The sequence below is a fragment of the Cololabis saira genome, chromosome 24 (assembly GCF_033807715.1).
Source record: "Cololabis saira isolate AMF1-May2022 chromosome 24, fColSai1.1, whole genome shotgun sequence".
Classification (NCBI taxonomy): Eukaryota; Metazoa; Chordata; class Actinopteri; order Beloniformes; family Belonidae; genus Cololabis; species Cololabis saira.
In genome coordinates, this window is record NC_084610.1 from 16,873,115 (window position 1) to 16,899,975 (window position 26,861).

The 26,861-nt window shown below is 38.5% G+C and overlaps 2 protein-coding genes across 2 annotated transcripts; both read left to right on the top strand.

The window, feature by feature from the left end:
- The first annotated feature begins 2,096 nt into the window (after positions 1-2,096).
- Positions 2,097-8,390, top strand: poglut1 (protein O-glucosyltransferase 1). Its single transcript, XM_061715672.1, has 11 exons — positions 2,097-2,180; positions 3,650-3,740; positions 3,830-3,973; positions 4,759-4,894; positions 4,975-5,096; positions 5,732-5,791; positions 6,600-6,699; positions 6,810-6,868; positions 7,164-7,331; positions 7,906-7,962; positions 8,049-8,390. Exons 1-11 carry the CDS (start codon positions 2,114-2,116, stop codon positions 8,203-8,205), a joined length of 1,161 nt encoding a protein of 386 aa, XP_061571656.1. The 5' UTR covers positions 2,097-2,113; the 3' UTR covers positions 8,206-8,390.
- A 6,795-nt stretch (positions 8,391-15,185) lies between these two features.
- On the top strand, positions 15,186-25,584 carry timmdc1 (translocase of inner mitochondrial membrane domain containing 1). The gene is made up of 7 exons (XM_061715624.1): positions 15,186-15,580; positions 17,509-17,674; positions 18,156-18,244; positions 19,582-19,649; positions 20,399-20,477; positions 23,468-23,578; positions 24,919-25,584. The coding sequence occupies exons 1-7, from the start codon at positions 15,261-15,263 to the stop codon at positions 25,067-25,069; spliced, it is 984 nt and encodes a 327-aa protein (XP_061571608.1). The 5' UTR covers positions 15,186-15,260; the 3' UTR covers positions 25,070-25,584.
- The last annotated feature ends 1,277 nt before the right edge of the window (positions 25,585-26,861 follow it).

Below are 26,861 nucleotides of genomic sequence, written 5' to 3' on the forward strand. Positions count from 1 at the left end.
AGAAATAAGAATTTTCTGAGAATAAGAATTTAGAATAAGAATTTTTTCTTTTTATATTATTTGTTCTTTTGTATTGGACCAATCACCACAAAAAAATCCTTGTGTGTGTTAAACTACTTGGCAATAAACTTCCTTCTGATTCTGATTCTGAAGAAAAGCTTTAGGAATTGTGGCAGTCTTTCGGTATTTGATACAACATATTATTGCTTAGCCGTAAAAAAGATTGTGCTATGGTTTTAATCAAGAATGAATTCACAACCTAGATTATGTCTATTACATTATACCCTGAAGACTTTGGTGCAAATGGAAAGAAAAGAAGAGTCAGAGTCCTAATTCCACTCAGCGGTTAAAAGAGATGTCTTCACACCTGGTATTAGAAAAACTAACATACATTCTAAGAGGTAAAGTTGAAGAATTTAATGACATGTGGTCACCCTTTTTACATTTTATGGACAATCTGCCCAATGATTCTCATGAACAAAGATTAGATGACAGTTAATTGCTGTTTATTTTCAATGCCCCTTTTTTTGTGACTTTGCTGTTCTTATACAGGAAATGGGCTAATTGTAATTGCAATTGAAAAATGTATTGCATTGTATGTATACATCTTTTTTTCCCCCTTGAGTTAAGTTCTTTTATTTTCTTTATTTTCTTTTATTCTTTACTTTTGATTATTATTCCTATTTATTTAATGTATTCACATATTTTATGTCATATATTTGGGGATTGGGCTTGTTGTTATGAATATTTTGTATGTTGGTTATTTGAGAGAAAATCAATAAACATGATTTGGAAAAAAAAAAGAATGAATTAACAGTGTAGTCAATGTCTTGTAGTCTTCCCCCAAGCTGTTGCTCTGATGAACTCTCATCACTCATAGAGTCTCAAAGTAATCAACCACTGTGCAATATGCTGTAACAACGCGCCTCACAATAATCTAATCATATCTACCTCATTCTGCTGCAACTCTCACTTTTTAAAAACTGTATATTTGTTATTAAGAGCTGTCTTTACCATGTCTACCTCAATACTGCTCCACCTTTCACTTTTTTAATTGTATTGTATATATGTTAATAAGTGCCACATTGTTTTTTTGCTGTACATTTGTTATTTACTGTTGCTACTTTTAAATCTGGGCACATTGAGCGAAATAATCAGAGTCAAATTCCTTGTTGGGCAATGTTCAAACTTGGCCAATAAAGCTGATTCTGATTCTGATGTGTCTGTTTGCAGAGGTGTCTAGTAAAAAGGAACAAATACTTTGTTACCTTACTTAAGTAGAAATTTTGGTTATCTATACTTCACTGGAGTAATTATTTTTCAGACGACTTTTTACTTTTACTCCTTACATTTTCACGCAATTATCAGTACTTTTTACTCCTTACATTTTAAAAACAGCCCCGTTACTCTATTTCATTTCGGCCTTTAAAAAAAAACTATCCAGTTAAATTGCTCCATCCGGATAGAGTGAATTTGGTTGTGGTTGTTTCAGATGTTCTTGTCCAGTTTTGTTCTTACATCCGTTCCCTCAGATTCCTGCAACTAAACTTGGATGTACATTCCAATAAAGGTTAGGATAAATGATAACATGCCTCTGAAGTTTGACTTTTTGCACCATTACAATACTTATAGGCAACTAGTCATCATATCTGCTGCTGTCTGAAACACATGTTAATGCTCAATAGTACACATATGGTTCTTTAATATATTTGCATTATACTAAGATACATTCATTTTCAATGGCTTTTGTCCTTAATGGCTTTTTTCCCCCTTACATTACTTTTACTTTTATACTTTAAGTAGTTTTGAAACCAGTACTTTTATACTTTTACTTGAGTAAAAACCTTGAGTTGATACCTCAACTTCTACAGGAGTATTTTAAACTGTAGTATCTATACTTCTACCTGAGTAATGAAGGTGAATACTGAAGACACCTCGGTCTGTCTGTCCCTTTAATGGCAGTTTTTGTTTTCCAAGTATTAAGGTAGTAAATGCTGCTGCGTCCATAACCGTAATGGCGGTAGTCAGGCCAGAGCAGCAGATCGCAGATCCTCACTCCTCGATCCTCGCTCCGCTTTGTTCCGGACAGACATCGCTAGACGATCGAGAGAGGATGAGGCGCCTGTGGAGCTTGTTAATACTTCTGCAAATGTACGATTTAAGTTCTGTCGCTGCATCAGGTAAAACATGTTTTATCAACTATGTTTTTATTATTATTATTTAAATGTATTCCTGAGACTTTACCTCATTTGGTTCTGCAGAAACTTTTGTGGCTGTATTTCCTGAGCTACTGCAGCTAACTCTGCAGGGAGGCTACTGTTCCCCAAACACTCACTGTTACAGTCAAGTCTCTGGTTCTGAGACATTAACCTATAAAATACCAGGTTCTGGAGGGGAGCTGGGCCAGAACTGGTTCTGGAGTCGGGATCTGGGCCAGGAGTGGGTTTATTAATACAAGCTGAAGGAGGTTTAATGACTTTAACCACCAGAAACAGATATAGAGCGATGCTGTAGTGGTGACCTTTAATACTGGAGTGTGATGTGGGCCAGGACCAGAGCTGGTAGAGGAGCCAACAATTGTATTCAAGTAAAAGTACCGTTACTTCAGAATAATATGACTCAAGTACAAGTAAAAAGTAGTCATCCAAATAATTACTTGCGTAAAAGTAAAAAAGTACTTGGTGAAAAAACTACTCAAGTACTGAGTAACTGTTGAGTAACGTCTGATTTATTTTTTTAACACAACCATTCAAACAGACAAAAGCACAAAATAATCATCTTCAGGCAAATTAAATCAATAAAATAATAAAATAAATTAATATTAATAAAAATAGCTTAAATTAAAATAATCTTAAAGTAAATTCAAGTACTTTTAATAAATAATAAAATAAATAAAATAATAACAGAATAAAAAAATAAATTAAGCACAAGTAGCACACAATTTCAAGCCTTTGTACTTCTCTTTTTTACCTAGAACTAGAACAAGCCCATGAACTCATATAAACTCTGTGTGTGTTTGAGTCTGTGTAAATGTGACAAAACATGCAAAAACAAACATTTTTCCCAAAGAATCACCCAGTGATGTCATGAGATTGACGCGGATAAAAGAAAAGTAACAGCTCAACGTAGCCTAATGTAGCGGAGTAAGAGTAACAGTTTTTTCAGTTCACAAATCTACTCAAGTAAAAGTAAAAAGTATAGTGATTCAAAACTACTCCTAAAAGTACAAAATTTCCCAAAACTTACTCAAGTAAATGTAACGTAGTAAATGTAACTCGTTACTACCACCTCTGCTTTGGGTCGATGACCGGAAGACTTCTTCATTGTCCACATGAGCTGTTTTGCAAATCCTAGGATCTAGGATCAGCTTGTATAAACCCAGACTCAGATTCAGCAGGACCACATCATGATTCAGTAGCATACGTGTTTCCCATTAATTCTGAATGCTGTAACTTCAAATAAAGACTTTTTAATTTTGCAGAAACATAGCAACCCTATTTGAGTCAGCATTTTAGTGCATAAAGATATAAAATAGCGTCTCATTGATGTCACTGATTATCTCATGCCCATCCAGAAGAAACGTCAGTCAAAACAAAACAGTATTGATGTACATTTTGGGCTTAACTGGCCTCAATGTGTTTTGACGCAGACGAACGGTGGAAGAAAATCAGAGAAAAGATTTCAAAATCTGTTGAAGAGGACACGCCGTGCAACTCGGTCAACTGCAGCTGCCATCTAAGGTGAGAGATGTACCGATTTACAAGAACAAACTTAAATAATAAGACTGAGAAAACTACATTGATGACGTTTCTCTTTATTTGGCTCTCAGCGTCCTCCAGCACGACCTGCAGCCCTTTCAAAGCGGAATCCCTGAGGATGTTATGGCTGCTACGGTTCAGAGAGGAGTGGGCACCCACTACCAGATCATTGGACACAAACTGTACAGAGAGCACAACTGCATGTTCCCTGCTCGGTAAGGGGGGGGGTGGGATTTGTAATGTTTCATGCACATATCAAATGCATGCATCTAGTTTGTAATAGAGGGAAATCGCATGACGTCACAGATGTGACTTCACAGCAGGTTACGCCCACTGAGTGGCAGAAAGACTGAGTGGCAACGTAAACTTTCAGTTTGAGCAACTGGAAAACATCTAAAACAGGAAAGAGCTGTTGTGCGATCGACTGTACTCATAGATTTAGCAAGAAATCAGAGTTATCGTTTTACAGACTGCCGTAAAATAAGCTTAAGAGAGAAAAATGGATCGCTGCAATTTGCAGAAACAACTGGATTCAAGGCACCAAACGTGGATTTGCGGTTCCCTTTTTGTATCAGGTAATGTTGGATTTTTGGGTAGCTAACGTTAAACGGTCAAATCATAAAGTTCGGTGTCCTCATCACTTTAATTTCGCCAACAAATCCTGCCTTGAAGTAGGACCAAGCGTCAAGACTTTTGTATGTCTTCAAGCTTTGCTTTGTGTATTTCCCCGGTGTAGAAATTAAGTTCATATAAATATCAGGAAACTGGATTCGTGGCCAAATATTAATGTCCATGGACCACTGGTTCTTGGGGTAACTGTACGGGTCACTGTCAAGTCCAACTGCCTTTAATTTAAGCCCATAATCGGCTGTTATCCCGTCTTCTCCACTAGTTGCAGCCATTTTTGCTGATGTTTTGCCCCTCAGTGCGAGTAAGGGGGCTGGTCCAGTGGGGAAGTGACGTCAAAGCCGACCCTCTATTCCTGAATCCCGTTTTCCAGGTGCAGCGGGGTGGAACACTTCATCCTGGAGGTGATTGACAGGCTGCCAGACGTGGAGATGGTGGTGAACGTGAGGGATTACCCACAAGTCCCAAGCTGGGTGCAGCCGCCTCTGCCCGTCTTCTCTTTCAGTAAGGTCAGAATATTTACAGTCATATTATCAACACATGAAGGTCTTTGTTTAAGAGCCCACGTGTGAACGTTTGACCCGAGCAGACCTCGGACTACCAGGACATCATGTACCCGGCCTGGACGTTCTGGGAGGGCGGGCCCGCTGTGTGGCCCATATACCCCACTGGACTGGGGAGATGGGACCTGATGAGGAACGACCTTAAAAAGTAAGTAAAAAGTATTTACTGTACAGTGAGCGAAAATAACCGAGTCAAATTCCCTGTCTTGTTTGACCTGACTTGGCCAAATAAACATTCTGATTCTGAAGATATAAGGAGAGGAAATGACAAATTTATAACTACTAAACAGTTGGACGGGACAAACTATCCTCCGAAATGTCAGAAACTTATTTGAAATACATACAGGACTGTCTCACAAAATTAGAATATTGTGATTTTCTGTAATACAATTACAAAAACAAAAATGTCATACATTCTAGATTCATTACAAATCAATTGAAATATTGCAAGCCTTTTATTATTTTAATATTGCTGATCATGGCTTACAGTTTAAGAAAACTCAAATATCTTATCTCAAAAAATTAGAATATTCTGGGAATCTTAATCTTAAACTGTAAACCATAATCAGCAATATTAAAATAATAAAAGGCTTGCAATATTTCAGTTGATTTGTAATGAATCCAGAATGTATGACATTTTTGCATTACAGAAAATAAAGGACTTTATCACAATATTTGAATTTTCTGAGACAGTTCTGTAATTTTTAACTGTATTGCTTGGGCGCGATTGCAAACGGGTGTTTTTTAATCTTAACCAAATGAATCCCTGCTCATCCCTGACAGGTCGGCATCACGGTGGCCGTGGGAACACAAAAAGTCCAAAGGATTCTTCAGAGGCTCCAGGTCGGTCATGTGATCAATCAGGATTCAATTACAGTTCGGAGTACAATCAGCTCCTTTTTTAAGATTAAACTGGCAACTTTATATCAACGAGACATGAGATTTGTCACCCGGGAGGGGAAATGCTGCCCCACATTAGGGATGGGCGGTATGGACTAAAAAATCTGGAATTTATCCCGATAATGATAAAAATTACGATTAAAAAAAGAAACGGGAATCTTTCTTTCTTTCTTTCTTTCTTTCTTTCTTTCTTTCTTTCTTTCTTTCTTTCTTTCTTTCTTTCTTTCTTTCTTTCTTTCTTTCTCATTTTTCTTTCTCATTTTTCTTTCTTTCTTTCTTTCTTTCTTTCTTTCTTTCTCATTTCTCTTTCTTTCTTTCTTTCTCATTTCTTTTTCTTTCTTTCTTTCTTTCTTTCTCATTTCTCTTTCTTTCTTTCTGGCTCATTTCTCTCTCTTTCTTTCTTTCTTTCTTTCTGTCTCATCTCTTTCTTTCTTTCTTGCTCATTTCTTTCTTTCTTTCTTGCTCATATCCTTCCTTCCTTCCTTCCTTCCTTCCTTCCTTCCTTGCTCATATCCTTCCTTCCTTCCTTCCTTCATGTACGTTGTGCGTTGATTTAACACAGAACCATAAATCAGCTTAACACAAAAACGTCATCAACTGGAATTTATCGTTTTTACCGCGGGATGACAAATTCTTACCGTAGGGAATTTTTTGGACGGTATATCGTGAACGGTAAAATATCGCCCATTCCTACCCCACATCCCCTCCTACTAAACCCTCTCCACACCCTCGTGCTGTGTTTGTGCGGCAGAACCAGCCCAGAGCGCGACCCCCTCATCCTCCTGTCCAGAGAAGCTCCAGAGCTGGTGGATGCAGAGTACACCAAGAACCAGGCCTGGAAGTCGGACAAGGTCAGTGGCACCGATGCCGCAGCGCTCCAGGGTCACGTACACTCGTGGTGTTTGTGAATAAACTGACCCAGACTCGTACCCGGGATGAAAACCATGTCCCTCTTTGTTAGGATACACTCGGGAGACCTCCAGCCAAAGAGATCCCCCTGGTTGATCACTGCAACTACAAGTACGCTGCACCTTTGATACCAGGATTAAGACAGGACATTGTACACTTTTGGCACTTTTCCACTAGTACCTACTCAGCTCTACTCATCTCAGCTCGGCTCGACTCAACTTGGCTCAGTCAGCTAGTTACAGAAAAAGTATCTACTCGGCACGTTAGACCCCTAGTGGGAAAGAACCGAGGCGAGGCGAGTCGGGCTGAGTAGGTGCTAGTGGAAAAGCACCAGTTGACATGGCCTCATACACATCAATGACTCCTTTGCATTTCCTCATGATGTTTCCTCTTCACCGCCTCGCAGGTACTTGTTCAATTTCCGGGGTGTGGCCGCCAGCTTCCGGCTCAAACACCTCTTCCTCTGCGGCTCCCTGGTCTTCCACGTCGGGGATGAGTGGCAGGAGTTTTTTTACCCTCAGCTCAAGCCCTGGGTCCACTACATCCCAGTTCAGCAGGATCTGTCAGACGTCAGGTAAACCACCTCTCATGGCTGAGTTTTACAGCCTCGGGATTTGATTTTTCCTCGTGTGAAGGCCCTTTTCTACGGAAGAGTATTAGGGCCATGCAGGAGAAAAGATATTTGAGAGGGGAAGATTTCTTTTTTATTGTGCACTTCGAGAAAAAAGTCGAAATGTCGAGATTAATATTGAAATACAATTTTGTAAATAAAGTGGAAATTTCGAGAATAAAGTTGAAAAACAATTTGATGAATAAAGTGGAAATGTCTCCTCTGGCCCATCAAATCCAGTTAGCAGAGCGACTGACAGCTATGCAGCAGCAGCTGTAACTAACTAACTAACTTACATCCTTGGAGTGGAACGTTAGGGGGACGTTTCTGAAGTTATGCAACTGCATATGTGTGATATGTGTTTCAAATCAATATGAAGCCAATTCGACTTTATTCTCGACATTTCGACTTTTTTCTCGACATTTCAACTTTTTTTTCGAAGTGCATAATGAAAAAAAAATCTTCCTCCTCTAAAATATTATTTTTATTTTTGTCTTGCCTGGCCCTAATACTCTTCCGTACTTTTCTGTGTCCTCAGGGAGCTTTTACAGTTCGTCAAAGACAATGATGCAGTCGCAAAGGAGATTGCCACGAGGTACTGGATGTTATTTTACGTCTGAATTTGGTAGAAACTTGCTCCGTTGTCCTCCTCCGAGCCGTGACCTGTCCATCTCCCCGCAGAGGTCAGGAGTTCATCTTCCAGCACCTGCAGATGCAGGACGTCTCCTGCTACTGGGAGAGACTCCTGACGGCCTTCAGCCAGCTCCTCACCTACAAGCCCAGCAGGAGCAGCAGCTACAAACAGGTCGTCCACAAACCCAGCAGAACGGAGCTGTGAAGCAGCGGCTCGCCAGGACCATGGCAGCGTTGAATGTAATTCCTCAGCCACGGCACGCAATCCTACGGAAGAGTATTAGGGCCAGGCAGGGGAAAAATGAAATCATATTTTAGAGGAGGAAGATTTTTTTTTCATTATGCACTCTGAAAAAAGTCGAAATGTCGAGAAAAAAGTTTAAATGTCGATAAAAAAGTCGAAATGTTGAGAAAAAAGTCGCAATGTCGAGAAAAAAGTCGAAATGTCAAGATTAATGTTGAAATACAATTTCAAGAAAAAAGTCGAAATGATGAGAAAAAAGTCGAAATGTCCAGAATAAAGTTAAAATGTTGAGGAAAAAGTCGAAATTTTGAGAAAAAAGTCGAAATGTCGAAAAAAAGTCGAAATGTCGAGAAAAAAGAAGAAATGTCAAGGTTAATGTTGAAATACAATTTTGAGAAAAAAAGTCGAAATGACGAGAAAAAAGTCGAAATGTCCAGAATAAAGTTGAAATGTTGAGAAAAAAAGTGAAATTTTGACTTTATTCTTGAAATTGTATTTCAACATTAATCTTGACATTTCGACTTTTTTCTCGACATTTCGACTTTTTTTTCAAAGTGCACAATAACAAAAAAAATCTTCCCCTCAAATATTTTTTCTCCTGCATGGCCCCTAATACTCTTCCGTACAATCCTGTAAGAAGACGCTTTTATTTAACTGAAGTCTAAAACTTTATCCAGGTGCTTTTCACATGAGTTTTATTTCCAGATTTGAAGTGTAATGTGGAGCACACTGGCAGCTGTGACAGTTGAGCTGAGAAAACATCTGGAGATAGTTGTTTTTAATGTGTCATTTCAACAGGTGGCCACTAGAGGGCGGATCTTCATATTGAAAAAACATCTTCCGTGTTTTTGAAATATTTATTTCTGTTAATGGGTAGTAATTAGTAATGTGCCTGTTTGACAGACATTGCAAGTTAATGTGTAGTTTCACTGACCTAAGATAGCGACTTTGATTTAGTGAACATTAGCTGCCGTTCTTTTAAATAGTAGTAATAATTAATTTAGTAATAATTTCAGCTAGACTTTTAAAAGAGTTTTAAATCAGATTATTTTGGCTTTTTTTTTCCTTCTTTTTTTGTATTTTAACATCTGTTTGGTTGTCCGTAATGGCCTAAGAAGGCTGATAGAAAAAAAGTTATGTTCTTTGCTCGAGAAAAATCATAATGTCCTGATGGCTATTAGTGAAGCAGTTGATTTGAAAAGAAACTTTTTGTTTTCTTGTTTCGAACTGACCATCCGTACAAATCTAGTGGAAATCTCTAGCAGTGAAGCATCTGAAACTGTCTTTGGAAAAACACTTGAACACCAGCTTTTTTAAGAGTATTAGGAGCAGCTTTGATGTATCATTGTTAACGTCCGTGTGTGTTGGTTATTAAGTGCTAGGTATCTGTGTTGTTTAAGGTGGAAAGTATTGTTGCTTTATATCGGCAGATATGTCGTACAACTGGTTGTATTCGACTATCACTTCATCGTTTAGGCTTCTGGTTCAGACCAGTGAACACAAGTTTCGTTACACCGCCCTCTACTGTCACCTCTTTAAAGCTCCGCTGGAGATTTGTGACTTAAATATCTAATGGATATTTCCTTTCACACAAAGTGCCAACAACAAGCAATAATTTTTCAGTTTGATCTAATTTGTTTGGCATTTTAAAGAACCAGTGTTGATGTCACTGATGTAGGATTATGTTGAATATGTTGTAGTATTCACAATATACTGTTCTATGCCATGAAAATTGTTGTTTTTCCACCCTTTTCCTGTTAAAATGTGTGAATTACTGTGCTTATTAGACCAAAGAATCCCTAATCGAGTGTCTTGCCAGTCTCGCATTACAATCACCATCACACTGTGGTCCACCTTTCTTTTATAACATTTCAATAAACATGTTTTTAAAAACATAAACCACTCTACTCAGTCTCTCTGAATTTTCTGGAATGAATGCATTAACTTCTGTAAGAAAATTGATATGTTTTTTTTTTATTTATTTAGATCATGCTTTGGTTAAAATACCAAATTTCTCTCCTAAAGGTAGAAATTGTAATATTCCAAGGTTGAATCCTGATGACATATATGTCGGTAATATTTGTGATAATAAGTGATAAAGCTACGAATCATTTCATTAGATATATCATACAGAGAGATATTGTTTCTAAACCTGCAGCAGTTTTCTATTGGAATAACTTATATAATGAGATAGATTGGAAAAACACATGGGTTTTGTCATGAAAATGTATTATTACAAACAAAGTAAGAGAGGTTACTTTTAAAATACTTCATATATGCTATCTAGTCAAGACCAATTTTATTAAAATATAAGATAAACAGTGACACACTGTTCTTTTTGTGGTAATGTGGATGAAACAATATCTCACTTATTCTGGAATTGCACATATACTCATATTCTCTGGACTGACCTTAATAATTTTATAAATGCTAAAGTTGATTCTTCCTTTAAGTTAAGCATTCACCATGTACTATTTGGTGTATCAAAAAATGATATAACAAGCCCAGACAAAGTATATTTAATCAACTTTCTCTTAATTATTGCTAAATGTCATATTCACTGTACTAAATTTGCTAGCCAACGTCCAAATATAATTGTTCTCAAAGCTATATTAATATAAGTGTATAAGTGTGAAAAATATATTTCCTGATCTTTTTTTTTTTATTTATTTTTCCTCCTTAAACCTCAAGCCTTCTATTTTATTTTGATATATAATTGACTGTCCTTAATTTTTAACTGCATTTTATCCTGAGGTTTTGTACCTTTTGTATACAGGACTGTCTCAGAAAATTAGAATATTGTGATAAAGTTATTTATTTTCTGTAATGCAATTACAAAAACAAAAATGTCATACATTCTGGATTCATTACAAATCAACTGAAATATTTCAAGCCTTTTATTATTTTAATACTGAGACAGTCCTGTATATCTGTCAATAAAAAATAAAAATTCAGTCCTCCACCGCCGGGGGGCGCTGCCTCCGAGACGCATCCTGCCGGGGTCAGAGGTCAACTCGCCGGCCGCTGTGTTGTCGTTCACGGAGTGAAAGAAGATAAAATACTCAAGGACAGTCGGTAATGAGACGCGTAAATGTTTCTGTGAGTGAAGTCGCTTTCATTTCTTCCTGTTCCACACAGTTGCTGGCTGATGAAGTTTAACGCTGCTGGTAAGAGACCTCTCTTTTACAGGACTGTAAGATAATAATATCAGGCTGCTGTTACTAGACATCAGTGTAAAAGAGGTCAAAACACCACATTTAAGATCACACTGGTTAAGTCATGGTTTTGATCTTCTTTAGACAGTGTAATGAGGTATTTTAACAGAAACTGTTAAATTCTGCCTCTTTCATTACTCAATGACTACAGAATGTCTTATTTCAGCCCAAGTGGGTTATAGTTTTTCAATAACATTACAGCCCAACATGTTCATGTGGGGTGCATCACTCTAAAGTGTCCGTGTAGCAACTCTCCGGCAACGTAAAACAAAAAGTTCCTAGTGAACATATATGTAATCAATAGCTCTGAAAGGACTTATTCCGTTGTTAGTGTGACAGGTGTGCATGGTGTGGTTGGTTGTGACCCCTGAAAACCTTGAGCCATGTTTAGTCTTGTTCCAGGTTTTTCAGTTAATTCTCGAGCAGTAATCTTCCTGATATTATACAGGACTGTCTCAGAAAATTAGAATATTGTGATTTTTTTTTTTTTTTTCTAATGCAATTACAAAAACAAAAATGTCATACATTCTGGATTAATTACAAATCAACTGGAATATTGCAAGCCTTTTATTCTTCTAATATTGCTGATCATGGCTTACACCTTAAGACAGGGGTGTCCAAAGTCGGTCCTCGAGGGCCGGTGTCCTGCATGTTTTAGTTGTTTCCCTGCATCAACACACCTGATTCTAATTAACAGTCGTCACCACCTTGTCATCAAAGTCTGGATAGTTCTGTTGATGACCAAGCTCCTTGTATCACGGTTTGATTAAAAAAAGGGACAAATCTAAAACATGCAGGACACCGGCCCTCGAGGACCGACTTTGGACACCCCTGCCTTAAGAAAACTCAAATATCCTATCTCAAAAAATTTGAATATTCTGGGAATCTTAAGCTGTAAGCCATAATCAGCAATATTAAAATAATAAAAGGCTTGCAATATTTCAGTTGATTTGTATTGAATCCAGAATGTATGAAATTTTTGTTTTTGTAATTGCATTACAGAAAATAAAGAACTTTATCACAATATTCTAATTTTCTGAGACAGTCCTGTAATTATTTGGATTTCGCCAATGGGTATTTGAGATATCTGCTCAAACAGTGACAAAATATTGTGCTTACACCTCTAAAACGTGTGTTTGTGATTTGTGAAACCATTATTCCATTTGTAAAAATACAAAATATGGCCATATATATGTCAGCCTCTGGTAGTAGGCTGTTCCACAGGTGAGGTTCTCTGGTCCATACATCTATCCATACATACAGTGGGGCAAAAAAAGTATTTAGTCAGACACCAATTGTGCAAGTTCTCCCACTTAAAAAGATGAGATATACCGGTAATTTTCATCACAGGTACTCTCAACTATGAGAGACAAAATTTAGAAAAAAATCCAGAAAATCACTGTCTGATTTTAAAAAAATGTATTTGCAAATTATAGTGGAAAATAAGTGTTTGGCCAATTGTGCAAGTTCTCCCACTTAAAAAGATGAGATAGGCCTGTAATTTTCATCATAGGTACACTTCAAGAGAGACGGAATGGGGGGAAAGAATCCAGGAAATCACATTGTAGGATTTTTACTGAGTTAATCAGTAAATTCCTCTTTAAAATAAGTGTTTGGTCACCTACAAACAAGCAAGATTTCTGGCTTTCACCTGTAACTTCTTCTATAAGAGGCTCCTCTGTCCTCCACTCGTTACCTGTATTAATGGCACCTGTTTTAACTCGTTATCAGTATCAAAGACACCTGTCCACAACCTCAAACACTCCTAACTCTACTATGGCCAAGACCAAAGAGCTGTCAAAGGACAGAGAAACTAAATTGTAGACCTGCACCAGCTGGGAAGACTGAATCTGCAATAGGTAAGGAGCTTGGTGTGAAGAAATCAACTGTGGGAGCAATTATTAGAAAATGGAAGACATACAAGACACTGATAATCTCCCTCAATCATTCTTTAAGAATCACATAATGTGATTTTCTGGATTTTTTTTTTATTTTTTTTATTTTGTCTCTCATAGTTGAGATATAACTTGATGAAAATTACAGGTATATCTCATCTTTTTAAATGGGAGAACTTGCACAACTTGTGTCGGACTAAATACTTTTTTGCCCCACTGTACATTTAATAATTCAACTTTGTCTATCTTGAAGTAGCGGGCCTCTTGGTTTGTGGTGTAGACGTGATCAGATTATACTTGATAAAGGGTGTCTCAGGAAATGTGGTTATTAAATGTTGGTTATGAAGAAACTTTGGTTCTAAGTTCACAGTCTAAATGTTGTACAAATGTCCTTAATGTATCAGTGAGTAACAGATCATTAGATTGTTTGGATCTTTCAAGGTAACCCAAAATGCTACTCAAGCTAGATGTAGTATCTCTCAGCGACATATAGGTCTGAGATGAGCTGGTACGTTGGGACCTGGTTCAAGGTGGTCAAACTAAACTAAACTGTCAGAAGTGGAGGGAGATGACCTTAGTTTGCATTTTCACTAGTTGAATAATAGTTTTTCAAATGACAAACTGCATTTTATATACACGGAAGAGTATTAGGGCCATGCAGGAGAAAAAATATTTGAAAGGGGAAGATTTTTTTTTTGTGCACTTCGAGAAAAAAGTCGAAATGTCGAGATTAATGTTGAAATACAATTTCGAGAATAAAGTCGAAATTTTGAGAATACCGTATTTTCTGGACTATAAGTCGCTACTTTTTTCATAGGTTTTGAACCATGCGGTTTATACAAAGGTGCGGCTATTCTGTGGATTTTTCTTCCACCGCTAGGGGGAGTGCTAACCGGAATTAGAATCAAAACTAAGACAAAATAAATGCAAAGAAGAATACACTACTTCTTCTTTAGCAGATAGAAGTCGGTAGAAGCAGATTTCAAACAGATAAATAGATAAATAAATACCCGTTATTTTCTCTTGGTTCTGTCCAGTTTTAATCAGCAAAGTTGCTGCCGTGTTAAAAGACACTGTTAGGAAAGGATCTATTTAGGTACAAACATCATTTACAGTTCAAAATAGTTCTGTACATGTAGTAAATATCTAATCTAACAACATAAATATCTTTTTTTTTTAAATAGAGCGGATGCGGTTTATATACAGGTGCGGCTTGTATATCTTTTTTTGATTGTTTTTTAAAAAATAGAGCGTATGTGGCTTATAGTCCAGAAAATACGGTAATTGACTTTTCTCAACATTTTGACTTTTTTCTCAAAATTGTCCTTTTCTCGAAGTGCATAATGGGGGGGAAAAAAATCTTCCTCCTCTGAAATATTATTTTTATTTTTCTCCTGCCTGGCCCTAATACTCTTCCATATTCTTTGCTATATATAGATAACTTAACATGATCCAGGGTTTAGGTGTGTAAACATTGTGGTTTTTAGACTGGACTTGGTTTAAGGTGGTCTGATTGTTCAGAAATGCTGTGAAATAATGTGAAATGGTCCTTGAGTCGTCTGGCAGGGCAGACGCTAACCTCAGTGTCATCTATGTGTGGGTAGTGCAACATACTGTGAACACATTTGCAAAGATAAAATACATTTTAGTCTGGGATTAGCTCAGATCTCCTGTTTTGAGGACTATATGGTCCCGTTTTACCCTGAGATTGTGCTTCCAGTGTGTTTTAATGCGGCCACATCGTTAAACAGCTGCTGAGTTGGACCCTCCTCTCGTCCTGCCAGCATCTCATTTGCCTCAAGGCTATTTGTTTCAGCGCTGAAATTGGACCGAGTGAGTGCAGCATCTCAGCCCACAACCATGTGTTTCTGACTCCCTGCCGCAGCCTGACGCCAGCTGAAGCGTGATGCATCCAGCGCAGCGCCGAACAAGCTCTGCCCTGCCCAGACGCCGGGCAGATTCAGCCCCCCGGGGCGCGTTGAGCGCTGGTCTGCTGCAGGGCCTCATCCAGACTGCCGGGCCGTGTTTCTCCTGCATCCTGCTCCCCCGGGTGCACGCAGCTGACGTGGCTGCTGCCCGGCCTGCTGCCCAGCCTGCACAGATGCCCTCCTCCTCGCCCACCAGTCCCGCTGCTGCCCCCCCTCCCACATCCCTGCCAAGGAACATTGGCAGGCCAGAGTTTCCAGACACAGGATGGGAGCGCATCAAGGACCTCTTTGACAGAGAGTGGGTGTTTGTTTGTTGGCTTTCTTTATTTATTTTTTTATTTTTTTATATAAACTGTGTTCAAAATGCAGCAGGGCTGGGGGATCGACTCAAATGTCAAGAATCGATTGAATTCCGATTCTTAAGATTCAGAATCGATTATTAAGATTTGATTCGATCCGATATTGATTTGGGTTCGTTTTATTAAAACTGTTTTTTTTTAGCTGTTGCATGAATTATGACTGTTATATGCAACATATTAATACTAGTATTATATTGAGATTCAACAGCAAGTATTGGCAGCTAATGATGCTGTAAGGACCAATCAGCTCCCAGAATGCTTATATAACTGCTTTCAGAAACATCGTGTGGCAGAATTATCAAACAGATCCAGGGCAGCAAACATATGAAATCGGTTTTATTTTTTAACACATTCCGTTTTAATTTTTTCCATTTTTTTTTTTCTTGTTTCGGTTTTTAATTTTTGAGAATTTGGTTTTTAGCATTTTATGCAAATGTAACCCCCAGACAGTATATAAATAAAGTAATTAAATATAGACAATTGCTGCAGTTAACTGAAAACTTTAATGTTTTCATACCTTTTTAAAAATATTTAAAGGCAAAAACACGTTTTTCTCGTGTCCAACAAAACATTCCTTTTTTGGGCATAAACACCAAAATACCAAAAGTTGTAATGTAATGATGAAAAAAAAAAAAGATCTTTAGACATACAAATCGGTTTTTAGGAATTACTATGAAAATCGATTTAGAATCGGAAAATCGATTTTATTTTTTATTTCTTCAACACAGGCCTAGAATGCAGTTAAAAGAAACGTTTCTGTATTTGTCGTTTGAATTGTAGAAGTAGACAATAAAATGCTAAAGATAGCTAAAGTACATACATCCAGAGTTTGACAAAGATGTTACCAGATATTCTTAATCTAGTTTAGGGTTCTGGGTTTTGCTTCAAGAGGCTGTAACAAGTTAGTTCTACTATTTAATGGGATTTATTGGACCAGATTGCTTACTTGTGAACATGCAGGTCAGGCATGTACCAACAGCTCATTTCTACATTTAATGGAGAGAGATGCTTTTGCTTCTCTCTCCATTAATGCTGATATAACTGCTTTCAGAAACATCGTGGGGCAGAATTATCAAACAGATCCAGGGCAGCAAACAGAGCCGCATGAAATCGTTTTTATTTTCTAACACATTCCGTTTAAATTTTTTCCATTTTCTGTGTTTTTAGGTTTTTAATTTTTGAGAATTTGGTTTTCAGCATTTTGTGCAAATTTAACCCCAAGAAAGTATATAAAGCAATTATAACTGAAAACTTTAATGTTTTCATACCTTTAATCATATTTTTTTTTTTTTTTAAAGATTTTTTGGGCTCTAGTGGCCCTTTATTTAAGTTGCAGATAGGAAGGAGGTAGAGAGAGAGAATGGGGATGACATGCAGCAAAGGTGTGCAGGCCGGGATTCGAACCTGCGACCGCTGCAGGACTGTAGCCTCAGTATGTGAGCCGCTGCTTAACCCACTGCGCCACCGAGCGGCCCACCTTTAATCATATTTAAAGGCAAAAACATGGCGCCAGTTATTCTTGTGTCCAACAAAACATTCTTTTTTTGGGCATAAACAAAAAAAAATACCAAAAGTTATTTGTATGAAATAAATAACTAAGAAATAAATAACTCAAATATGCCTTTCAATATCATTTAAAGTGCAAAAAAAAGAAAGAAATTGCAACAGCTCAACAGCGCATGTGTGATTTAAATGAGACGACTACTGGGATTAAACTGCACTGGGCGAAAATGTAATAATGAAAAAAAAAATTGATCTTTAGACATATAAATCGATTTTTAGGAATTAATATGAGAATCGATTTAAAATTGGAAAATCGATTTTGTTTCAACACAGGCCTAGTAATGATGCGTGTGTTTCCCTGCAGTGAGAAACAGAAAACCCCGGAGGAGCTCACCATCGTGGTGAAATGCGGCTCCATCGCTGCACTGGCAGGCTTCCTGTACGGGGGCCTTCCGGCTGCACGCTTCTCCAGACAGAGGTACATCCAGGTCAGCCAGGCCGAGGTGTACACAACCCGCGTGGAAGCAGTGGTAAGTCAAGCTCAGTTCAAGCATCAAGGATCTTAACCAACCGCACGGTTACAGTTCAGAAAATCATACTTACAGCACAAGACGTGCTCTCAGAGGTAACTTTTCACTGCCAAAAAATAAAGACAAACTATGGTAAAAGAACGGTGAAGTACAGAGCTACGTCTGAATGGAACCCAGTTCCCAAACACTTTAAAACTTGGACACAATAGAGCACAACGTGCAGCTTTATTTTGTACCACTTGTAATTTCTTCACATTCTTAACTGAAGTATTTGACCAAACTACAAAACAATAATCCAGTTGCGACAAAACCAAAGCATTCAAAACCTAGAGATGAAAGTTTAGAAATTCTTCTCACTAGTGTCATGTGACTTTTTTAATGAATGCTGAGCAGTTGAGGGTGACGTCGTAAGATCTGATGAAATACAAGCTTTCAACTTAAAAGCAGCAGTGTCCTTATGGTCTGATATCTTTCCCGTTAGCGCTCGGCTCACAACGCAGCTATCCGGGGTTTCGTGCGGTATGGATGGAGGTGGAGCTGGAGAGTGTCTCTGATAGTCACCTTGTTAAGGTAAGATCCTCCAGAGATGAGACACTTCCTGGGCTGCAGGCTCAATCTAAGCAGCGGTTATCGGTTGTTTATCTGACAGGGAGGATGTGACGTGCTGCCTGAGAACTTAGATGTATTTTGTTTTTTATTGTGATCAAATGTTTTTATTAGGGCTGGGACTTTATCGCTTTAATTAAGATTAATTCATTACAGAAAAATAACGCATTTAATCACAATTTACTTTTGCACTCCAAAAACAGTGCGGAACGTTTCTCATCGCACGAGTTCCCAGTATAAGTTACCCGTAATACTGATGCACAGTACTCAACACCAGAAACAACAATGGAAACCCAAACCGATGGGAAGTCGTTGCTGGATTGTGGGCGGAAATTTTAGTTTTAAAACACTACCGAGTGGAAACCTGGATAAAAGCACAGTTGTGTGCAAATTGTGCAAGAAAGAATTTCCCTATCACCGGAGCTCTTCCAGCCTCCGCTATAACCTCAATGCAATGATGTTCCTATTATTCATATTGCACTTTATGTTAACACTCAGTTATCAAAATAAACACAATTTTGTTGTTTAAGCTGATTTATGTGTCAATTCAATGATTCAGTCATGTACCAAAATCCATTTAAATTGAAAAATGTTGTTTCTTGTGTCGAATATTGATTTGCGATTAATTAATTACAAAGCCTCTAATTAATTAGATTAATTTTTTTAATCGAGTTCCACCATTAGATTTTATTTATATTTCTCTTTTTTTATTATAAACTGTGGCATCCACAATGATGTCAAACAAACATTATGAACATATTTTCACCCCCTTCAAAACCCACCCCTCGGACCTAAGCATTTGATGAAAACAATTAATATTAAGGAAAACAGAAAAAAAGAGAATAAAACATAACAATAAAATAACAATAAAACAATGGCAAAACATAATATCAAAAACTGGATAAGGATAGCTGCAACAAGATAGTCTATATCAATTTTAAATACATCTTTCAAGTTTGGCTTTAATTTGATCTGCTGCCATATACCAAAATAAAATATTTAGTTGTTTTGCATTATGGATATTTCCAGATTGATAATATCAAGAAAAGTCAAATACCAATTGGGGATGTTAAACGTGTGGTGGTTTCCATCTTACTTGCAATTCTCTTTTTTGCTGCTGTTAGGCCAGCAAGCAAAATTCATTTTTGACATAGTGAAGCATTCATTGTGGATAAATTATTTAAAATACGTTTTTGAGGTTTCACTGGAATATTCTGTACTGTTATCGAGGATAATATAGTCTTGGATGTATTTTCTCATTGGATCATTGTGTTTATCTGTTTGTGGTCATGTGTCTGCAGTTCCATCAGCACGGGGTTGTCTGTGTACAGAGACAAGGACGCCCTGAGCAACTATGTTGCAGCCGGAGGTGAGTGGCGTGGCGCCTTTATATTCAACAGCCTATGCTAATACATATGTTTTAAAATGAAGGTTTGATGCAGCACCTGTGGAAACAGTGGATGTTTTATGTTTACAGTTCTGCATTTATAACACCAGACACACTTATGCTCTTGCAAACACGTTTACATGGATAAAAACTGACGTTGGTTGCTGCACGCATTACGTGCCAAACTGTCAGCTCCTTTAAATCTGGGATAAAAACATTACTGTTTACTGAAGCTACTCTTGACTGAAATACTTATGATTTTTGAAAACCGCGCAAAGTTACACTAGTGATGGATAAGCCCTGAATGCAGGCATTGTGACGTAGAATTGTCAAATTGGTCTGATTCAGCGCACAAATAGGCACCGATTACTTTTGTAATACTGTATTTGACCCGGTCTTTGTACATTTTGACCGTTTAGAAACATAATTCTTGCCATTGTAAGAATGAGATGTACCTGCTGTACTCTACTGCCCTTACTTTTAACAACTTGTGTTTTTTAGAATTTTACCTCTTTTCTTATCATTTCATTTTATTTGTTATTTAATGTTTAATTGTGTCTTGCCACTTTTCATGTTGATGTAAAGCACTTTGAATTACCTTGTGTTGAATTGTGCTTTGCAAATAAACTTGCCTTGCCACACATCCATATGATTAGAGCTGTTGTTTGAACACAGACAGTGTTTTACTGTTTATGCTGAGCTGTGATTGATGCTGAACCTCTCTTTTGCAGCCGTCAGCATGGGCCTGTTCAGACTGAACCTGGGCCTGAGAGGGCTGGTGGCCGGGTCCGTCATCGGGGCCGTCCTGGGGTAAGAGGCTCAGCCGTCTGCCTGTCATCAGTAGAGCCACTGATATCTAGTGTTGCGAGTAGGCCTGTGTTGAAAAAAATTATTTTCCGATACTAAATCGATTCTCACTTTAAAGGAGCTTGAGGCTCCTTTTTAAGAAATGAGACTTTCTAGCGCCACCCTTCGCCACGACGGCCGTCGGGGGTACTGCAGCCAACAGTGAAGCCGGCACGGGAGAACGGGGAGAACGTGCATGCAGCGTCATGTGACGTCACATCTGCAGCCCAGCGCGGGAAATTCGGGCCCAGAATTGCAGCACATTTTGCAGCACACAGCCTGTTCAAGGCAACGGAGAGATACACTAGAGGGCTCATTCTTTTTGGTTTGGAACGCTTCATCTGACATTATTACTAGAAAACTTAAAACGTATACAATTTTTTTTTTTTTTTTTTTTTTTTTTTTTTTTTCATAAATCCAGCCTCAAGCTCCTTAATTCCTAAAAATCGATTTGTATGTCTAGATCGATTATATATAAGATTGATAAATTGTCTATATTTCATTACTTTATATACTGTCTTGGGGTTACATTAGCATAAAATGCTAAAAACCAAATTCTCAAAAATTAAAAACCTAAATAGACCGAAAATGGAAAAAATTTAAGCAGAATGTGAGGAAAAAATAAAAGTGATTTCATACGTCTCTGTTTGCTGCCCTGGATCTGTTTGATAATTCTGCCCCACGATGTTTCTGAAAGCAGTTCTATCAGCATTCTGGGAGGTGATCGGTCCTTACAGCATCATTAGCTGCAATACTTGCTGTTGAATCTCAATATAATACTAGTATTAATATGTTGCCTAACTACAGTCATATAATTCATGCAACAGCTGAAAAAACAGTTTTAATAACACTAACCCAAATCAATATCGGAATCAAATCTTGATAATCGATTCTGAATCTTAAGAATCGGAATCGAATAAATTCTTGACATTTGACTCGATCCCCAGCCCTGGTTGTGAGTCTAACGTGGTAAACGTGGTCCCAGCTCTGCTTCTCTGTGTGCTTGAGAGCAGCAGCTCTCTGGCAGCCAGCTGTGGCCCTCCCAGCAACCCTCTGCTGGCCAGCTGCCCCCTCTACCCCTCACCCCCCCACCCCGGGGGGGCTCGTCTGCCCCGCACTGGGCCGTGTTTTGGACGGTGGAGAGAGAAACGCAGGCCGAGGCATCAGCTGCCGCTCCACATGTACAGCATCATTGTTGCTCCAGCTTCAAAGTTTCATCAGTCACGTTCTGATTTGTACTTGGTGGCTCTTCACAAGCTCCTCGCCCGTCTCGGTTCTCTCATCCCTCGCCACTTAGTTGAGTGAAAAGCTAAAAGCAGATTGTACGAGGAGAGATGTGTGTTAGAGGAGCCTGGTGGCCCAGGATAGTGGGGGGGGGATGGAGGGCTGCCATGTTGGCTCGGCCATCCCTCCTGTTGGCTCTCAGCGCCGTTGCCACGGCTCCCGCTGCCTCCTCTCCCCGTGTGCTTGAGTGGGCTGCCACCTGAAGCGTTTGATGTGTGCAAACATCCCCGGCCTCCGCGGCTCCAGGTGCAGGAGGAGGGTTGGCGCGAGGGCGTGGAAGGAGGCGGCTAACGGCGAAGAACATCACGCTTCACGTCTCGCCTCAGGATTCTTCTGTCACCAGACACAAGCTGATATGTTTTTTGGTTTTTTTTTGTATGCATATATATTGATGGTAAAAACCTATGGCATGTATATATGCATTTTTAATATATCCAATATATTTTTATTTATATCAAGAGCATGTGGCGTTATGTAAATGTGTGTACTTTTTTGTCACTGTAAAGATGGAAAAGGTCAGAAATCTAAACTCTAAAATCTAACAACTCCTAAAAGGTACAAGACCTCCTTAAAATGACAATTGAGTTCGCAAGTTACCCTTTTCATAAAATTAACTCTTTATTATTATGGAAAAAGTAATTTAACAAAAAAAAAAAAAGCCAGCGATTAACCTTTTGTATCACCGTAAGGTTCACATTTACACATGCTGAATATTAGAATCACTGATTGTCGTCTTTTTGAATTAGATTTGGGCTGAGGTTGATCACTGGAGTGCTGAGGCTAAAATCCCAGCAGGCTGCAGACTTGAAAAAGCACAAAAATACTTGAAGTTTAGGAGTGTTTTTATTTGAAAATTAATGAGTTTATAATATTTATACCTTCAAAAAAATATTAAGGTATTTAAAACCAGTATCTGGTACTAGAACGCTAGCTGGTAGTGTCCTCATAGACCTAAAAAAAAATAGAATAAATAAATACTCTCTGACTTTATATTAGTCACACAGTCACATTTAGAGTGATTGTAGTTTCCAGGCACCTAGAAATATCAACATTTGACAATCAACTTGAACCCGTTCCCCATAAATAAAATCAACCGTTAGTGGACGTACTGCTTATTCACTGAGTTTGCATCCACGACTGACCAACTTACACACAAATGCTTTTTTTTTTTTTAATATAAATACACTGACTAGCGCTTTGAGTGTCCAAGAAAAGTGCAACTAAATGTAATCCATTATTTTTATATGTTGGGGTTTTTTTTTAATGGGTGGTGGGGGTCAGGGGTGACATCTGCTGCTAGTCTGAAACGCGAAAAACACAGGGAAACGCACAACGGGCACACAAGCCTTGGAGATCTGTAAGAGAAAAAACAAACAGACACGAGAACAAGCAGAGACACAAACAGAAACCATTTCAGGTCCCTGAGACTGAATCAAAGCTAGGCTACTGTGATTATCTGTCCCCCAAAACTGTGCAGTGAGTATGTAGGTGAGTGAGCAGGTGTGTGTGTGTAAAGTCAAAACGATGCTCTACCTGAATGAATATGTTTTGAGTGGAAGTGGTGTGATGTTGGACAGTATTTAACCTGCAAAGATATTGTTGCTTTGGTTCTGTCATGAAAGTCTGGTTTTCAGTGGAGGCTGTGTCTCTGATATCTCACCTCCCACCAGGATTCCTGTTGGAGCTTTGGCCCTCGGCCTGCAGTCGCTGACGGGAGAAACCATGCGAGAGAGGAGGAGGAGGGAGCGCAGAGAGCTTCATGAGCTAAAGCTTGCCGAATGGTGAGATACAAGAAAAAGGGTTCACTTCGGTTAAAGAACCCAAACTATACTTGTCTCAACCTCCAAGTGTTCAAAATGATTGAAACTGTTAGATGGCCATTTTTCTAGCCTTCATTCAGAAACTGTCAGTCCTGGTGCTACTGGAACTAAGTGCTGCTTTTGATACAGTAGATCACCTAAACTTAGTTAAATAGACTCAGAGACCTGGCGGGCCTCTCTGGTCCTAAACTGGTTCAGCTCCTACCTCAAAGACCGACAATGTTTTGTAAGTATGGATACATGTTCCTCAAGAACCTACAAAATAAAGTGTGGGGTACCCCAAGGTTCGATTTTAGGCCCAATACTTTTTAATTTATATATGCTTCCGCTTGGCGACGTTATCAGGAGACACGGCATCAATTTTCATAGTTATGACGATACACAGCTGTATATCGCCGTGACTCCTGAAGACACCAAACCAATTGATGCCTTTCTTAACTGTATTTTAGATATAAAGTCATGGATGGCAGAGAACTTTCTACAGCTCAACCAGGACAAAACAGAAGTTTTAATTATTGGTCCTGAAGCAAAGAGAGAGAAACTTTTACCAAAACTACAAGATTTTAAACCATCACACTGTGTAAAGAACCTGGGTGTTATTTTTGACTCTGAGCTGAATTTTATTCCTCATATCAAAAACACAACAAAAATAGGTTTTTAATCACCTTAAGAACATAGCCAGAGTCCGCCCATTTATTAAGTTTTATGTTTGTTTAACGTTTTATGTGAAGCACTTTGTGTTGCATTTTTATTTACAGGACTGTCTCAGAAAATTAGAATATTGTGATTTTCTGTAATGCAATTACAAAAACAAAAATGTCATACATTCTGGATTCATTACAAATCAACTGAAATATTGCAAGCCTTTTATTTTAATATTGCTGATCATGGCTTACAGCTTAAGAAAACTCAAATATCCTATCTCAAAAAATTAGAATATTCTGGGAATCTTAATCTTAAACTGTAAACCATAATCAGCAATATTAAAATAATAAAAGGCTTGCAATATTTCAGTTGATTTGTAATGAATCCAGAATGTATGACATTTTTGTTTTTTTAATTGCATTACAGAAAATAAAGAACTTTATCACAATATTCTAATTTTCTGAGACATTCCTGTATGCATCAAAAGCGCTATATAAATAAAGATTGATTGGATTTGATTTGATTCAAGCGTCGCACAGCTAAGCAGGAAATAAAAGTGTTCAAAAAGCAAGCAAACCAAGAGCTTGGTAAATCTTTCACCAGTTTCTGACTTTAGTTTATTTATTAGTTTTTCTGGTCTCTTTTCCACCCGTAAGGACGGCGCGGTTGCAGATGACGGACGAGCTGATTGCCAATCTGAACGTGAGCTCTCAGGAGGAGGAGACCAACAAGGACCTGAAGAGGATCCAGGAACTTCTCGGTTCCCCAGAGAACGAGGACGTGGACAGAGAGTCGCGCCGCACGTGAGCGTGTCTGCCTGAGCCGGGAGTCCGTGGTCGGACTGGATTCAGCTGTCAGGATAAAAAGGTTGTCGCTTTGTCTGGACTCCACACGCTTCAGAACCGAATGAACAAACATTTCCATCCACATGGCTGCTTGTCACAACTCATCACCAAGTACGGCATCATGGAAGTCAAAAAACTCATATTTCAATGAAAAAACTACAAAGGTGATTCAAAACAGTGTGTCTGTTTGTTTTTTTTAATGCCTAGAGTTTTAATGTGATCCGTTTACAACAATTAGCTGTGTTCGGTTGAAGTGTGTCGGCCTTTATTTATTCATTTATTTATTTTTTAAACTTTGTTTATTAAGATTTTCAATTTTTCATAAAGACCGGTACAAGAAACGATGACAAAAAACAAGATTATGGTCATCCTCTTGATCAGGGGTCTGCAACCCAAAATGTTGAAAGAGCCATATTGGACCAAAAACACAAAAAACAAATATGTCTGGAGCCGCAAAAAATGAAAAGTCTTGTATAAGCCTTAAGGCTGAATTATGCTTCTGCGTCAAAACGACGCCGTGTCTACGGCGTGTGGTTTGGATCGACGCAGAGGACACGCCGTCACATGCGCCGTCAGTGACGTGCACCTCCCGAAAATTGTAACTACGCGTCGAGGAGACGCGGACCACACGCAGACAGAGAGGGCTGTGATTGGTTCGTTTGAAAGCGAAGCATTTCCGGTTTCCGGTTTGAATCAGTAGTGAACTTCCAGGGCTTTTTTCTTCGTTTATATGTGATTTTTTTTGTTTTTGTTTTTTGCACAATAGTTGTCCTTATTTCTTTGATTTACTGTGACCGGAAAAAGTCGGATAAACCATTCAGAAAAAGATCGCTAACTAGTGGCCGCGGGGGGTACTGCACCGCGACCAAATGGAGAGACGGAGAACTCTGAACGATTTGTGACGGCATCACGGGTGCGCCGTGTGCTCTGCGTGTGTGTGACGCAGAACCATACCCGCACCTTTTAGAATGAAGGCAAATGGCAAAAGTCGAAATGTTGAGAAAAAAGTCGAAATGACGAGAAAAAAGTCGAAATGTCGAGAAAAAAGTCGAAATGTCGAGATTAATGTTAAAGTGCAATCTCGAGAAAAAAGTGGAAATGCTGAGAAAAAAGTCAAAATTTCAAGAAAAAAGTTGAAATGTCAAGATTAAAAAGGAAAACGAAAAAGAAAGGAAAAAAGAGAAAATAAAGAGGAAAAAAAGGTTTTTGAAAAAGCTCCATGAGCCACTAGGGCGGCACTAAAGAGCCGCATGCGGCTCTAGAGCCGCAGGTTGCCGACCCCTGCTCTAGGTAGAGGCAGAACATGCATGAACTACAATATCAAACATGGTATGTACAATAAAGGAAGTGATGCCCTCAGCAAAATGTAAAGTCAGAGCACAGAGTATGATAACAACAACAAAACAAACAAGAAAAAAGAAGAAAAGACAATACTAATAACAAGTAGGCACTGTCACACATGGAGATCAGAAGAAATGAAGCATGGTGGTTTTTTAAATTGGTAGGCAGGATTCAATGATTATGGGACCGCAGACAATTTGATATTATCTTTAATGTGTTTCAGGAAAGGGTTCCACAATTTAGACAAGGTTTTAGCAGAGCCTCTCATGGAATGCTTTATTTTCTCTAGTTTCAAAAAACAGTAAATCCCTTATCCAGTGATTGAAGCTGGGGGGGTTTGCCTCCTTCCATTTGAATAAAATGAATCGCCTGGCGAGCAGAGTGGCGAAAGCCTCTGCCTTTGAAAGTACAAT